This window comes from Marmota flaviventris, chromosome 8, assembly GCF_047511675.1.
Source record: "Marmota flaviventris isolate mMarFla1 chromosome 8, mMarFla1.hap1, whole genome shotgun sequence".
Lineage (NCBI taxonomy): Eukaryota > Metazoa > Chordata > Mammalia > Rodentia > Sciuridae > Marmota > Marmota flaviventris.
This window is the reverse complement of record NC_092505.1, coordinates 57,558,646-57,574,558: the sequence shown is the minus strand read 5'-3', so window position 1 is coordinate 57,574,558 and position 15,913 is coordinate 57,558,646. Positions and strand designations below refer to the sequence as shown.

At 36.8% G+C, this 15,913-nt stretch overlaps 1 protein-coding gene across 9 annotated transcripts in view; it reads right to left on the bottom strand.

Annotated features, from left to right (window-relative positions):
- The window catches only part of Golgb1 (golgin B1), a 69,582-nt gene that overhangs the window by 14,490 nt on the left and 39,179 nt on the right, over window positions 1-15,913 (bottom strand). For all 9 annotated transcript variants that reach the window (XM_071615301.1, XM_071615298.1, XM_071615302.1 and 6 more), the window contains 3 exons: window positions 14,151-14,224; window positions 7,396-12,581; window positions 4,657-6,571 (listed from right to left, as the gene is read on the bottom strand). In XM_071615301.1, coding sequence (XP_071471402.1) covers window positions 4,657-6,571; window positions 7,396-12,581; window positions 14,151-14,224 — 7,175 coding nt within the window. The remainder of the gene's footprint in view (window positions 1-4,656; window positions 6,572-7,395; window positions 12,582-14,150; window positions 14,225-15,913) is intronic.

The window sequence follows — 15,913 nt, the reverse complement described above, 5'->3', positions numbered from 1 at the left end:
TTTTCCTACCAAACAACTATAGAACTTAAGAGAACTTAGAAAAATTAAATATGTCCATGTGTAACTTTATTTTTAAACCAATAATTAAAAAAATATGCTTTGATTTAAAGCAAAAATTACTTATACATTCCATTCATTCCTCCAGTCTAGCTGGAGAAGTTTCAATGTTATCCTCAGAATAGATCAAATCATCAGAAAGCTGTGTGTCTATAAAATACCTTGTTATATTTATTAAAGAGAAGTAAAGGATGTTTCACAACTATACAGTGTTCTCTTTATAGGAAAACATTATATATTTCTTCAATACTTAAAGAGTAACTATAATTATCTAGAGCAGGTAAATTTTCTTTCTTCCTTTCTCCTAAAATAGGGATACTGAAATTTAAGCATATGGCTTTGAGTCTATCTTTCTCATCACTGCCAGAAAGCTCAGAGCCAATTAACAGCCCATCTTTCTAACAAAAGTTACAGGACACTGTGACTTCTTGGGGCACTGACCCAAGTTGAGTGGATTTAATCCTAGTTTAATCTTTCACTGTCCTATATTTTGTCTTCCTTCTAAATACCTTTTATCTTTAAAAAACCTGTTTATATCTTTCTATGCTTCCTCATGGCATTTTTAGAATGAGGTGAACAGAGATAAATAGATATAGGCACCTCCAAAGATGACTAAATGCATCATCAGAACATGGGAAAGTCTTAAGGAAGTGTGGATAGTTATGAAAACTGTAGAATCTCAAAGTAGTTTATAATGTCCCAGTAGAATCCCTGGGGCTAATTTCTCACCATTTGAACCATTTCTCACTAATTTCTCACCATTTGGGAAAACATCCCCCCTTGACTAATAAATAAATGAAAGAACCAAAGTAACTCAAACTTCTCTCAATCCTAAATCATCTCTGGGTGGTCCTGATATTGAGTGTGAGCAAAGGGGATAAACTGCTGACCTATGCTGAATGTTTAACACTGATTCAAATGAGATATCCTGGGCTGGGGGTGTAGCTCAGTAGCATAATGTGCACTCAACATGCATGAGGCCCCAGGTTTACTCACCAGCACCCCCCCACCACCAAAAATCCATATTTATTCCACATTTAGTGATTGAGATGGATTCAGAATTAGATATTTGAAAAAGAAGAGTTGATGGACAGTTAGTTAATACATTCTGAAAGTATACAGCAAGTCCTCCAGACTGCAGCTGACCATGTATGAAGTGTCACTAAGTCTGACTGTCAAGGCCTTTATGTAATTTATAAACCTACCTGGGCTTTATGATTCTCTCATGGCAGATATAAAGGTGTCCAAGTTCTTAAAACTTTCCCTAACTTCCTTAAATAAGAGTTTACACAACAGAAAAAAACAATGGTGTTTTCAGTAAGAAGCACAAATACAGAAAGAAGATAACTATTAATTGTTGATTATCCTCTGTTTGCTTAGCCCTGTGCTAAATACCATAAGATGTACAAACATGTATAAGATGTGACATTTTCAAGATTTGCAACCTAGTTGAATAAATAATAGTATATATAAATTAAACACACATCATACATACACTCAAAAATCAAGGCAATGAAGGACAAATAATAAGAAAAGTACTAGGAAGGTACAAAGGAAGTAACAATCAAGCAATTGAGAAATGTAAGCAGAGAATTTGAGCTCTCGATGACTTTTAAATAATGGAAAGTACTTACCCAGAAAAGGAAAGAAATTAGGATAATTTGGCTGAGAGGATGATAATATGGGTAGTAGAAAGTACCAGATATAATCACTGTATACTGAGAAGGTCAGTTTAGCTGGGATGAATAGTATGAGCAGGGACCAGTAAAAGGGAAGATGGAAACAAAGATATAGACAACAAATTATAAGGTCTTAAATGCCAGACTCAGGTGTTTGAATCCAAAACCTATTCTAGTGATAGTATAACTTTTAAAGGTTTTTAAGTAGGGTATTAACAATACAGTAGAGTTTCAGAAATTCATCCAGGAATGGTAATTGCCTTGTCCTACATTTATAACCTACATTATAATCTAGATGCCCTTCAATAGATGAATGGATAAAAAAAAAATGTGGCATTTGTACACAATGGAGTATTACTCTGCACTAAAAAATGACAAAATCATGGAATTTGCAGGGAAATGGATGGCACTAGAGCAGATTATGCTAAGTGAATCTAGCCAATCCCTAAAAAACAAATGCCAAATGTCATCTTTGATATAAGGAGAGCAACTAAGAACAGAATAGGGGGGAAGAGCATGAGAAGAAGATCACCATTAAACAGGGACGAGAGGGGGGAGGGAAAGAGAGATAGAAGGGAAATTGCATGGTAAAGGAAGGAGACCCTCATTGTTATACAAAATTACATATAAGAGGAAGTTTTGGGAAAGGGGAAAAAAAAACGAGAGAGAGAAATGAAGTACAGTAGATGGGGTAGAGAGAGAAGATGGGAGGGGAGGGGTGGGGAGGGGGATAGTAGAGGATAGGAAAGGCAATAGAACACTACAGACACTAGTATGGCAGTATGTAAAAAAGTGGATGTGTAACCGATGTGAATCTGCAATATGTATACGGGGTAAAAATGGGAGTTCATAATCTGCTTGAATCAAATGTATGAAATATGATATGTCAAGAGCTTTGTAATGTTTTGAACAACTAATAATTTAAAATAAATAAATAAATAAATAAATAAATAACCTAGAGCTGTGACAAACCAAAACCAAAATTATTACAATAGTTTAAGGATAAGATCTAGAAGCTTATCCTAGAATATTAAAGATGGAAAGGAAAGACATTTGGGGGCACATTCTGAATAAAGCAATGACCAGACCTTGATAGTTAAATGAAATAAAATCATAGACAGCTATTAAGTCTAAGAGAACAGAAGAATATTAGTTTGAGATATAGAGACAAGGAAATAACTATTATCAATATCCAGCAAACAAAAATATAGAACAGGCATCAAGAGACAAAGTTTAGCACTTAGTATTTACAATAGATAAGACTAGTAAAGTGATTCACTGAATGAAACAGTTAATTCAGAATCTATCCTAACAGCTCCAGGAAAAATGTTATGACTTAGAAGATAATCAATATGGGCACAGCTTGGAGGTATATACTAGTGTCTTGGTGAAGAGGAGCTTTTGCATTTGTGTTCTGAAAGGAATATAAAATGCCAAGTTCCAAGGACAAAGTCAGCTGAGTGTTTTCAAAATATAAACAAGTAAAACTGTGTTGATGTCAAAGCCACAACTGAAAAAGGGTGCTTTGTCCAAATTATAAAAGAGAAAAGGTTGTTTATAAAAATTGGATATTAAGTATAATAGGAATGAACACAATACCTACAAAGAAAAGAAAAAAAAATTGCCTAAAACTACAGTTAGGGTAAACCATCTGAAATTTTCACTAGGGCCAATTTAAAAACTAGAATTTTCAGATTCTGGCATGGGTCACATTTGAAAATGGAAAATCTGAAACTTTTAATAAGCTCAATGTATTTCCTGTTTGGCCTATTATCCTGGAAGCACATGGTCTTAATCAAGTTAACAGATTGTCATGAAACTGAAGATAGGAATGCCACAAGTAGAATCCCCTGAGAACCTTGCTTGCTTCTGATGATTCCAGATTTTTGCCTCTGAATCTTGATGACCTAGAACTTTTCAGGAAACACACACACACACACAAACCCACACATGCACACCTGGATAAACTCTTGGCTTTTAAGAAAAAGAGCAAAATTTCAACAAATTCTCCTTGGCTTTGTCACTGAACACAGTTGAGTATTAAGATAAAATGGCTAATGGTTCAGCTTATAAATAATCCTTCACTAAAAAAAATCATTAAACTAAATATTCTGTATTTGACTTTTTTTCTTAATGAATTTGGATTGGTTTCTTTTCTTTTTATACTGGGGATTGAACCGATAGGTACTTTACCAGTAAGCTACATCCCCAGCCCTTTTTAAAAAAATTTTTGTGACAGAGTCTCACTAAATTGCTGAGGTGTCCTAGAACTTGAAATCCTCTTGCTTCAGGTTCTCAAGTCACTGGGATTACAAGACCTGCTCTACCAGAGCCTGGCTGGTTTACATTTTGGGGAGGAGCTGAGTCCTTTGTACCCTAAATGTTACCAGATGATCTACTGTTAAATGTCACTATAAGATGACACTAAGTGATCCCTATTCTTTCTTTCAATTAAACTAGGACAAATTCTGGAAATATTTGTGTTTCTGCATGTATATATGAAATATGTAAAACAACTCTTATCTCATGGTCCTTTTAAAACCAGTGGAGAATTTTGTGCAAAGAAAAATTTTGATTTTTTTAAAAAAGGCAATGGAAATAGTATAATATTTTTGCATTTCTCTAAGACCAAACAGAACATGTGGAACATATAACACTGTCTTTGAGTGTATAGATAATACATATATGTTTATCCATTCCTATAGAAAGAAAAATAGGGCCTGGGGTTGTGGCTCAGTGGTAGAGTACTTGCCTAGCAGGTATGAGGCACTGGGTTTGATTCTCAGCACTGTATATAAATAAATAAATAAATAAAAAGATCCATCAACAATCAAGAAAATTAAAAAAAAAAAGAAATAAAAATCAATTTAAAGAAAGGTTCAGAAACTCTCAGATCTGAAAGAGGGAACTAGATACTCACTAGTCGGTCTCTGTCATTTTGGAGTGAAGACATTGCTTTTTTCAAACTTTGTACTTCAGCGGGGCTGGAGACAGGATGGGCTGCAGACTTCTGCTTCCCATCCTCTGACTTTCGGAATTTCTCCAGCTCATTCCACAGGTGATCTCTCTCATTCTGTAGACTGGCCATAGTCTTGGAAAAGGACTGCACCTGGTTGTAAGAGTCTTCTAGTTGTGAGGATAATTGAATCAGTTGTTCATCTTTGGATATGAGCTGTTGGTTAAGTTTCTCAAGGCGAGACAAGCCGTTCTCTTCAGTGCTGTTCAAGTGAAAGCCTGTTTGAGAAAGAAGCGCATCGCTCTCTCTGTGTAGGAGGCCCATTTGCTCTCTTAGTTGGGCCACCTCCTTCCGGCTGGCATCATATTTCCTTTTCAGTTCATCAAGCTCCTCGTTGGCATGATCTCTACTATCTTGCAAGGAATTCATAGACCTTCCAAAAGACTGAATTTGTGCTGTGAGATCTTTATTTTCTTTGGTAACCACGAGTAATTTCTGTTCCATCTCCATCAGATCTCTTGCTAACTCCGCCACCCTCTCTTCTGCTGTTTCAGTTTCATTTCGCATTATCCCCGCATCATGATGAAGGTGCTTTAATTCCTTTTTCAGTTTATCTTCAATTTCGCCTACCTTCCTGGTAGCTTCCTTTTGAACACGAACCAATTCCTCTTCCAATTCTGTAATTCTCTTCTGAGAGGAGGAAAGTATTGCACTTAACCTCTGAACCTCCTCCTCTTTTACTTTTAATTGGGTGTGGTACATACCTAAAGTACCTTCTTCTTGCAAGGTTGTCACTTGCCTATTTAGTTGGGATATGGATACTTTCAAGCTTTCAATCTCTTTATATAAACTTTGTTTCTCCTCTTGGAGGGCAGCAGAGGACCTCTGCAGACCCTCCTTTGTTTTCTCGGACTCCTTTAGCTTTTCTTCTAACTTAGCACACTCATTTTTCAGCTCCTTATTTTGCTGAAGTTGAACTTCAAGGAGTTGCTTTTGCTGAGAGTCTTTTATTGATATCACCTGGTTCAGGTCTTCCCTATACTGGATCAGTTCTGCATCCAGCTTGGCATTCTCAGAATTGAGATCATCCATATGACTTCTTAAGCCTCGAATTTCTTCCTTAAGCTTATTATTCTCAGCAGCAGCTTCCTGGATGAGTTGGTCTTTTTCCAAGATTATAGAGAGATGTCGCTCTTCCAGCTGTTGATAGTCACTTACTATGCGGTCTCGGTCATTCTGAAGTGAAGACATGGATTTAACAAAGGAATCCAATTGAGCTTTCTGCTGAGTGTTTTCCTTTTTGATGGTTTTCAATGTTTCCATAAGCTGATTGGTTTTGTCAACAGCTTTTTTGTTTTCTTCTTCTAAGACGATATTCTCCTCTTCCTCTTGGGACAGCAGGTTTTCCAGTTCTTTAATTTCTTTATCATGCTGCTGATGCAATTCAGCAATAGCTATTTGGACTGCCTCTTCCTTGCCAGAAAGCAGGCTTTCAATCTTCTGTTCCTTCATATTTATTTCTTCATGCAGCCTGCTGGTCAGTTCTTGAGAGGCCTGGAGATCAGTTTCTACTTGTTCATACTTGAACTTACAATTTTGGATATCAGCTTCTTGTTGTTTTATGATCCCTTCCAGAGTTTCTTTATGTTCATTACATTTTTCTAAAGAGTTATTTAAATCAGTTGACTGGTCTCTGAAAATCTTAAGTTCTGATTCCAACTTAGTTAATTCATTCTGAGAACTGTAGTATAGGTGCCGAGTTTCTTCAAGCTGTGACAAAAGTTCTTTGTTTTCCCCCTGTAGAGCCTCACAGACCTTCTGTTGATGCTGAACCTCTGTCTGGGCCTTGGATTCCCAAATCTGCTTGTCATGTTCAAGCCTTAAAAAAAAAAGAGGGGGGCGGTCATTAACTAAAGAGTTCAAGAAATATTGTACCTAAGGAATAAATACTGTAATGCAACTTGTACTCAACAAATCTACAAATGAATCCATATTCATAAATGACAGTGTTAAACTTTTTAATGAGATATTATCTGTATGCTTGTCTGTTCAATGTAGTAAACATATTATCAACCTAAGGATTCACAGATTTAAATCATAAACTCCAAAATATATTGCTTCTTTTAGTGATATGGTTTTGGACACTGAGAAAAGTAACATTTTCTCCCAGTATTTTTTTTTTCTATTTTGCTCCAGACAAGTTAATGTTCGGTCTTTTTAATGAATAATTTTGGTATAAGAGGTGGAAAACAGAAGGATCCTATTAGAAGTAGAAGAGTACAAATGGTGGGGAACATTGTTATTTCTTGAGCCTGAAAAATGATATCATAAATTTGGAGGTTGAGGAAATTAATTCTAATAGCCAAATAAATTGATGTGGACTATGAGGAAGAGAAAAGAAAATAATTTGGGAGTCAACTGTGGTACAAATCCAGAGAAGGGTACTTTGGTAGTCAAGAAATCCAGAAATGGAAATAAAAAGAATGAGAAACCCAAGAGACCTCTCATTAGAGAGGAAGATGAATGTTTTCATGTTGTAGTAAGAAGCTCCTACAAACATACAAAAGTCAGAAGTGAGAGAGAATGTACCTTCAAAGGGAATTTAACAATTAATTCCATAATCCTAAAGGGAATAGGAATAATCTAGAGACTTTCTTTGCCCTCAATTACCTCAGAAAGAAAAAAAAATTATTAAGCATTTACCTGGAAATGTTGATCTTCAATTCCTCCATATGGATGGACATCTGTCTGAGCTGGTCTCTTAGAACACTGCAGTTTTCCTCTTTGAGTCTAATTTCTTCTTCTTTGGTTTGAATGGCATCAACAAACTTCCTCTCCCATTTCTTGGCTTCATCTATCACCCTGTCCCGATCATCCTGGAGGGAAGACATACTCTTAGTGAAGGCTGCGAGCTGGGCCACAGTACTGTCCAAGTTCTCCTGCAGTTGCTTCAGTTCCTTGTCTTTCTTGTTCAAAGTCATCTGAATCTCTCCAAGAGTCTCTTCCAAGTGAACTTTTTCTCTATGTAAATTATCCAGTTTCTCTTGCATATTCTTCTTCTCTTTCAGGTGTTTCTCTTCGGCCTGCTCCAGTCTTCGCTTAAGATCTTCATCCTTTTGTTTCATTTGGCTTTTCACTGATTCCTTATTTGACTGAAGTTCTTTTTTCAGCTTGAGATTGTCTGCTAGGACTCTTGCTGCTTCACTTTGCGTGTCATCCAGCAGCACTTTGAAGCTAGCTAATTCTGCTTGTGCCTTTTGGCGGTGTTCAACTGCTTGTGCCAAATTTTCTTTGGTTATTTCCAAATCCTTTTGAGATTCAGTCTGAACAAATTCTAGAGCCTTAACAGTTCTCTCCAGAGCACTAATCTTCTCTTGATACCGGATGCAGTCTTTCTGCAGCTGCTTTAGTTCTTGTTGTTTTCCTTTCAACAGCTCCTGAAGTTCCTTTGCATGGCTTTTATTGCTAGGTCCTTTCTGAGCACTTTGTATTTTCTCTAAATATTCCTTTCGTATTTCTGATTCTACCTTCGTTTTCTCCTTGACCAACTGTTGTTTTTCCTCTTCCAATTCACTCACACACCTTTTAAGGTTCTGCATTTCAGATTCCAGTTGCTCATTTTTTATTTGGGCATCTGTAACATCCTGATAGTAATTCCCAATGCTTCCATTAAGTTCTGCCAATTGATTCATGAGCCTCTCTTCTAAGTCATCTTTCTCTTCTTCTGCTGTCTCCTTTAGTTTGGTAACTCTGGAGAGGTCTTCTTGGATTTGCTGGTTTAACAGGTTTATTTTGGTTACTTCTTCCTGAAGCAGTTTTAGTTCGCTATCCTTTGCTGATATTTGACTCAGTAAGGCATTTTTCTCATCTTCCAGAGACTGACTAAGTTCTTTGCCTTTCTGTTTTTCTTCCTCTAATTCAGCAATTCTTTCTTTAAACTGATCAAGTTGCTGTAGATAGTTATTAATCTCATCATGGGAACTAAAATTCTCACCAATGTCCGGTTTGGCACTGTTCTCTGATAGAACAGCTTCGGCGCCTTCAGGCTCTGTGCTCATACTTGGAGAGTCTTGCTCTTGATCCTCACCTGGTACAGGCTGTGTTGGCCCTTCAATGATATCCTGTTGGTTTTCCGGTTTCTCAGTGGCCTCAAGGCTAGCTTGTTTAGATACATTATCTTCTACCTGATGTTTTAAATCTTGAACCTCTACACTTAAACTGTCTTTCTCAGCCATTAAAGCCTCAAACTCCTTTGAAAGGGTATTATACTCTGTTTTGACCCTTTCTAGTTCCTCCTTCATGTTGGAATTAGAAGCAAGAAGTGCTTCCATGCATTCTTTTGCTGTATCTCCTGCAGGGTGCGCTTCTGCTCGAAGCCGGTCATTCTCTTCTTCTAGCTCTATGATTTTCAGTTGTTTAGATTTAGCAAACTTTCTCATTTTTTCCTTCATTCCCTCCATTTCTTGTTCAGCTTCTTGCAACTGCTTTTCTGTCTCTTTCTTATTGGCTTCTAAGCTTCTCAATTTGCCATACAGTTCTTGCTTTTCGTGCCTCACGGTTTCCACTACATGCTGAATCCTTTCTGCTTCATTACTAACATTCTCATAGGACTGCAGAAGAATCTCATACTCTTTCTGTAATTCTTTGTGTTTCTCTTGCCATTCTGTGCTTTCTGCAATCTTAGAGCACTTTAGAGATTCAATTTCCTTCGCTAAGTTTTCCTTCTCTTCAGTAAGACCCTCTAGAGCTAGTTTCAGACTTTCACAAGAGCCACTGAGATTTTGATTTTCTAGTAAGGATCTATCCATTTCTGTAATGAGTCTGTCTCTTTCTTCCTGAAGAAGAGCTAACTTTCCTAAGAGTGTATCTTTTTCTTTATTTTGAGCAGAAAGTTGGCTTTCCACATCTGCCAGAGACTTGGTGAGGCGTTCGATGGTATCTCTGGCCAAAGACAACTCTTCTTGGAGACTTCTGTTTTCTTTGAGTGCTTCTTTTCGGGAAATAAGTGCAGCTTGCAGTTTCCTTTGTATTAGTTGCTTTGTTTTATTTTCTTCTACAAAGTCTTCTGATTTCTGCTTCATTTCACAAATTTCCACCTGTAACTGCTTTAACCTCCCTTCATGCTCTTTGGCTTGCATTTCCAACTGTGTATGCAGAGCCTTAATTAAGTCCTCCTGTTCTATCATTTCTGTCTGTACTTTAGTAAGGTTTTTTTCTTTCTCGCTCAGCTGTCCAGAGAGGTGGCTAACCTCTTCTTCCTTTTGGCTAATGAGATTTTGGAGTTCATCTAGTTTGGGCTGTAATGCTCTCAGGTGTTCTAGGCCAGCAATTTCTAGTTGACTGCTTTCCAATTTCTGCCTCAGGGTTTCTGTGTGGGCTTCAGTTTCATGGGATACTTCCTTCAGACTCTGGATTTCGAAACCCTGTTTGTTTATTTGCTCTTTTAACTGAAATACTTCTTCTGACTTTTTAGTAAGCTCACTTGTTGTAGAACTTACTTTCAATTTTAACTCTTCTTTCTCAGCTTCTATTTCTTTCAGATAAGCCTTAATTTGGGCAATAGAAGTATGGCCCTGTAGAGTATTTGCATCTCCGTGTTGAGAAACTAAGTGTGGGCACAAGTCAGACTCTAAAGTAGCTTGAGTGGGATGCTGTTCTGTGGCTTTGAATAAACCTTGAGTAGGATAGTGCAGTTCCTGCTGGTCAGTGCCTGGAAGTTTTCTGTCTATGGACTCCCTTAGTTGAATTTGGAGCTGCCTTAGCTGGTCTTCAATGTCCTCATTTTCCTTGCTTTGCTTATCAAACTGTTCTTGCAAGTGATTATAGTCATCTTTCTGTTGCTTTAGCTCCTCCCTATGTTGTCTTTCCTTCTCCTGTGCCTTTTTAAGAATTGCCTTACGTGAGGTTAAGACTTCCTGAAGCTTCTTTTGAAGTTGCTCCTTTTCTTTTTCAAGTTCCAGTATCTTTTCTTCCAGTTCAGGTTTCCAATGTTCTCCACTACCTGCGGCAGGTGGACTGCTCACCACTGTTCCTTTTACAGGTGTGGTACAGCCTCCATCACCTGCATCCTTGGCCCCTGTGGTTAACTTCTGGATAACTGCTTGATTTTCAATAATTTCTGCTTGGAGCAAATCTATTTGGTTTGCTTTATCTTGCAAGTTTAGATTCATCTGTTGGACTACAGCCTGTAATTGTGCTTCTGCTGCCATCTTTTCTTCCAAATCCTTCCTTACATGCTGTAGTTCCATTTCTTTTTCAGAAATTGTCTGTTTCAAATAAATTTCTATTTCTTGGCATTTAGAAGTCACACATTTTTCTGAGTCTTCTTTGTTCTCCTTGTCTTCTTCCATTTCCCTTCTCTCACTCTCACTGAGTGGAATCTCTTTCCTAGATTCATCTCTCACTTTGGCCAATTCCTCTTCTAATGTACTGACTCTTTGTAGAAGTTCCTTTCTGTTAATAAGGGCTGCCTGTAGCTTTCTCTTCCTCTGCTCACTTTCCTTCTTTAGGCGGTCTAATTCATGCTGTAGTTCTTCTTTATTTATTAGCCCTGCTGGGCTTGACTCATCATAATTATGTTTAAGGCCAGAAATAACTTCATTATCTTCTTCAACTTGTTCTTTTTTTGCTTCTTCAGCTCTGGATAATAAATTCAGCTGTTCTTTGAGAGTCTTAATTTCAACTCCAAGAGAAAACTTCTCTTCATTCAGCTGAACCATTTTCTCTGTCATGCTGAAGCTGATTTCTGTCACTTGCTGATCCTTCTCTTCAATGGTTTGCTGGAGGGTTTCCACGTCTCTCTTTTTCTCCAGTAAGAGTTGATCCATTTTTGCTATTTCAAGTTCCTTTTGTGACAGAGCCTGTGACAGTTCTTCCATCTTACTGGAGATGCCCCTCACACGTTCTGCCCCCTCAAGCACCTCACTTTCCTTCTTCTGCAGCTGACTTTGCAAGCTTTTCATCAGTGTACTCTGCTCAGAAAACTGAAGCTGCACATCATCCAGTTCTTTCTGTAAAGCTTCAATTTTCACATCTTTGGATTTGGCTTCTATGTTAAGACTGTGGATCTGTTCAGTGAACAGGTTGTGCTGAGTTGTCTGACTTTCATAGTCAAGTCGTCTTTGTTTTTCTGCTTCTGCAAGGTTGGTTTCCAGTTGTTTCACCTGAGCCCTCAGCTCTGCTAAGACATTAAGCTCCTTTACCTGAGTAAGAAGTTGGTCTCTTTCTTCAGACAAAGCAGTGAGTGCACTGCTGGTGTCTTCAGCATTCTTTTTAAACTCCTCAATCAGTTGGGTTAGGCTGCTGATTTCCTGAGCTTTCTCATCTAAATTTTTCTCGTATATTTCTTCTGCTTTATGAAAGCTTGTCTCAATCTCCAAAATTTGACTTTTTAGCCTTTCTATCTCATCGTGGTGACAATGACCCACATCTGACATAGCAGAAGGGGATTTATCAGCATCACCCTGCTCTGATGATTTAATTTCTATTCCAGTGTCATTTAAAGATATTTCCTCAGATGTTGTATTTTGAAGTTCAGTGCTCGCCTCTTCTTCTTTTTCAACTACTGGAACACTGCTCTCTTCATCCGGCACTAAGGGAAAATCTTGTGCTGTATTTTCAAGACATACTTGCATTCTAACTGGAGGTATTCCCTCACCCTCCATCTGTTGCACTTCTTTCTGGTCAGGGATCTCAGGGTCCCCCTCAGCCCTTTTGCCCTGGAGCTGAGATTTAAGAAATGCAATTTCTTCTTGAGCTTCTTTCATTTCCAACAATAAAACTGATAATTCTTTATGGTTCTGAGAAAATGTGTTCTCTAGAACATCTTGTCCACTTTCCTCGGTAGAAGCTCTGCTCTTCTTTGATATGGTAATATCAACCATGCTGATCTATTAAAAATAAAACAAAACAAAAAAAGAAAGATTAGGAAAGAACAGGCCTTAATCAAATGTTTTACAATATTTTTTAAAATAGCATAAGTAAAAAGTGATATTTGGTGCATTTTTCAAAGCCTAAAACTTTTTGATCCCAACCACCTTTGTACCATAAAACTGCTAAATTTTTTATAAACCAGTTTGTATCTCCAATTGAATGAAAAGGGGAATTCTGTCAATCCCATACTGAGGTTGAGATCTAGTCATAAGACCTAAGGAAACTTGGAATTCACTTTCTGGATATTACTTTTTTGGAAAACTGTTTTCTTTAGATTAAAACTCCTTATTAGTTTACTCATGAACTGCTTAAAAATAAAAAGGGAAACAGAAATAAGTTAAATCTTCATTTCATCCCATATCACAAGAGGAAGTTATGGGATTCCTTTTCCTTAATTAGTCACTGAAATAAGGAAAATGAAATATTAGATAAAATTCCTATTAACTGACAGGTAGATTTTTAAACAAATAGATTCAGATAAACTGCCAGAATCAAATCATCAAAAATCAGCTCTGCTGGCACTTGGGCATGAAATTATGGACTTATTGGGCAAATAACCAAATTATATAAACATTACTGTGTTAGGCTTTTCAACCCATAAATATTATTTCTAAAATTATTTTGTTGAGAAAGAAAAATGAGTGAATCTCAAGACAGATTTAATCAGCATTTTATTAAAAGGACTTCAGTGCAGGGCACACAATAAAATCTCCACCTCTGCCAATAACAACATTTTTCCAAAAAAAACACAACATTTTTCCCTTAAGGAAAAGTATGCCAACTTGATGGGAAAATAAACATAAAAAAATAAAGCACGTAACTGTTGAATAATGCAATGGCCAACAAGCTCTGCAGCCCAACTGGCTGGGTTTACATCTTAGCTCTGCCACTTTTACTAACAGTAGCTGGCAAACAGTAAGTACTCAATGAATATTAGCTATCATCTTGACATCATTCTCAGTTACTGAGTAAGAAAAAGAGATTCAATCTTCTGAATTATTCATTAATTTAAGAAAAGTTATATCATCATATTTTCATGAACACTATTTTAATAATTTAAAATTTATTTTTTACTTTCTTCATTACCTATATCAGACTTAAATTTCTAGAGATCAAAACTGAACACAATTATTTAGCACAGGGGAAAAGTTTCTCTAAATCAACAGAATGATATTAAGCAGTCATATATTTCTTATAATAACTTTCAGGTTATAAAAAGCTCCATTTTCCAAAGGTGCCCTGCCAACTGGGGGAAGGATGGGGAACCTAAGAGATTTTATTTAATCTCCACTGAGAAACTTTTCTGAGATTGACAAAGAAAAAGCAATGGCTACTGTAGTTGTATTGCTTTAGGACAAAGAATTCCAAATCTTCTCATGTACATGAGTACATGAGAAATTCTAACCATTGTGAATCTCTGAAACAGACCTCACCCCATGTAATTCTCTGTTGACACTACAAAGATTTGAAGCTATCTCCTCTTAACTTAGTTCTTATTCTGGTTATACTAAGAATGCACCACTTACCTCACGGACTTCACTGTCTGCCTCCTCAGTTTTATTCTGAGTCTTCAGAAGAGTAATCTGAGAAGACAGTTTTTCTGCAAGTCACAAAATAAAATCTTTAGAAAATATATGGAGTGTTTGAGAAAACAGAGACACAATCACATTTGAGATGCATGAAATAGATTAAGAAGAAAAATAAAATAGTTCTGGGGAGATGAATAACTTGCTTTATTAAAATAAAGAAGAAGCAAAAGAATGAGATAAAACAGAGAATAGAGCTAGGTGATGATAATGAGCCTGCACGAAGCATACTAAGTAGTGGAAGGCTTAAAAGAAGGAGGGCACCAGGACATGGGAGATGAAGCAGTTATTTCTATAGCATAATCTGGAGCTCTGAGGCAATACATTTGCCTTAATTTATCCATAATTCTATTGTGTTCAAATATATGTTTTGTATTAATTATAATGTCCTCAGTATTCTTTTTTATACATTCATCAAGACTTTAAATTTTTGCACTAAATGGAAGCTATCCAATCTCCTGAACAGTCAAATGAGGAAACAAAGAAATAACATGATGTGAAGAGGTTAAATGGCTAGTTTACAGAGAGCTGGGATCAGAATATAGGTACTAGCAATGTGTACATCTTAACAAAAGTAGTAATACCTTGGAAAAGAAAAATATTGTGCAGTGATATTAATAACTTATTAATAATAAGCATACTTTTTACACAACATCCAAATGTTTTAACATTTGGGTGCTCATCCTTTGACTCCGCTTATTCTCCAATCTTCTCTTGTACTACTGCCCCTTTTTTGTTCACTATACTTCAAAAACACTGGCCTTCTTTCTGTCTGCAAAATGTCAAGTTCATCCACACCTCAGGACATTTGCACAGCTCTTTCTTTTCTGCTCAAAATGTTCTTTGCTTAGCTCTTTGCATGGCTGACCCCTTTAATTGTTCAGGTTTCAAGTCCCCAGAAAGGCTGACCCTGATCTCTCTAATTCTGCCTTGTCCCAGGGATGCTTGCAGTGTCCTGTATAATTTTTATTCTAATACTTATTACTCTCTGAAATGGTCTCAAACACATTTCGAACCTGTTTCCTCCTTTAATATGATCACAGGTATATCCTTAGCAACTAGAATAGTTCCTGGCACACAGGAAAGGTACCACAGACATTGGCTATATGAATGAAGGCAAGAATATTTATGAAGCAAATGAACCTACAGTATATTCAGACACTTTACAATTTTATTTGAGTGGGGGTACAATGATAGAATTGGCAGTACAAAAGTGAATTGAATATAACATGACACATAAAGCAAAGATAACCTATGAGAGCAGACACAAAAGCCACTACCCAATGCCTTAAGGCTAATGATCCCTTCAGGAAAGAGAATGGAACTCACACCATACCTCCAAACCATGTGGAAGCCACATGAACAGGGTAGGGACTGTTAGCAAAACTGTAAAATAAGCATCATGATTAAGGTCTCAAAGAAGTACTTTGAGTGGGTTAAATAAGTGAGCTGAACATGTGGCTTTCTTTGCTTATGGTGGGAATAGGTTAATCAGGGAGCATAATCTTCAGTTTAGGGCTAAGTGGAAAATACAAAATGGCTATATTGAATATATTGACTCTAGAGTTTAATAAGTTTTACAAACTTTACTTGGTATTCATTCTTACTCCTAGAATATAAAGCTTAGTAGTCAGTTATTCTAGGATAAATTAGATCAGCAAAGCATTAATATTTATATGCTACTAATCCCATAAGGTCCTTGT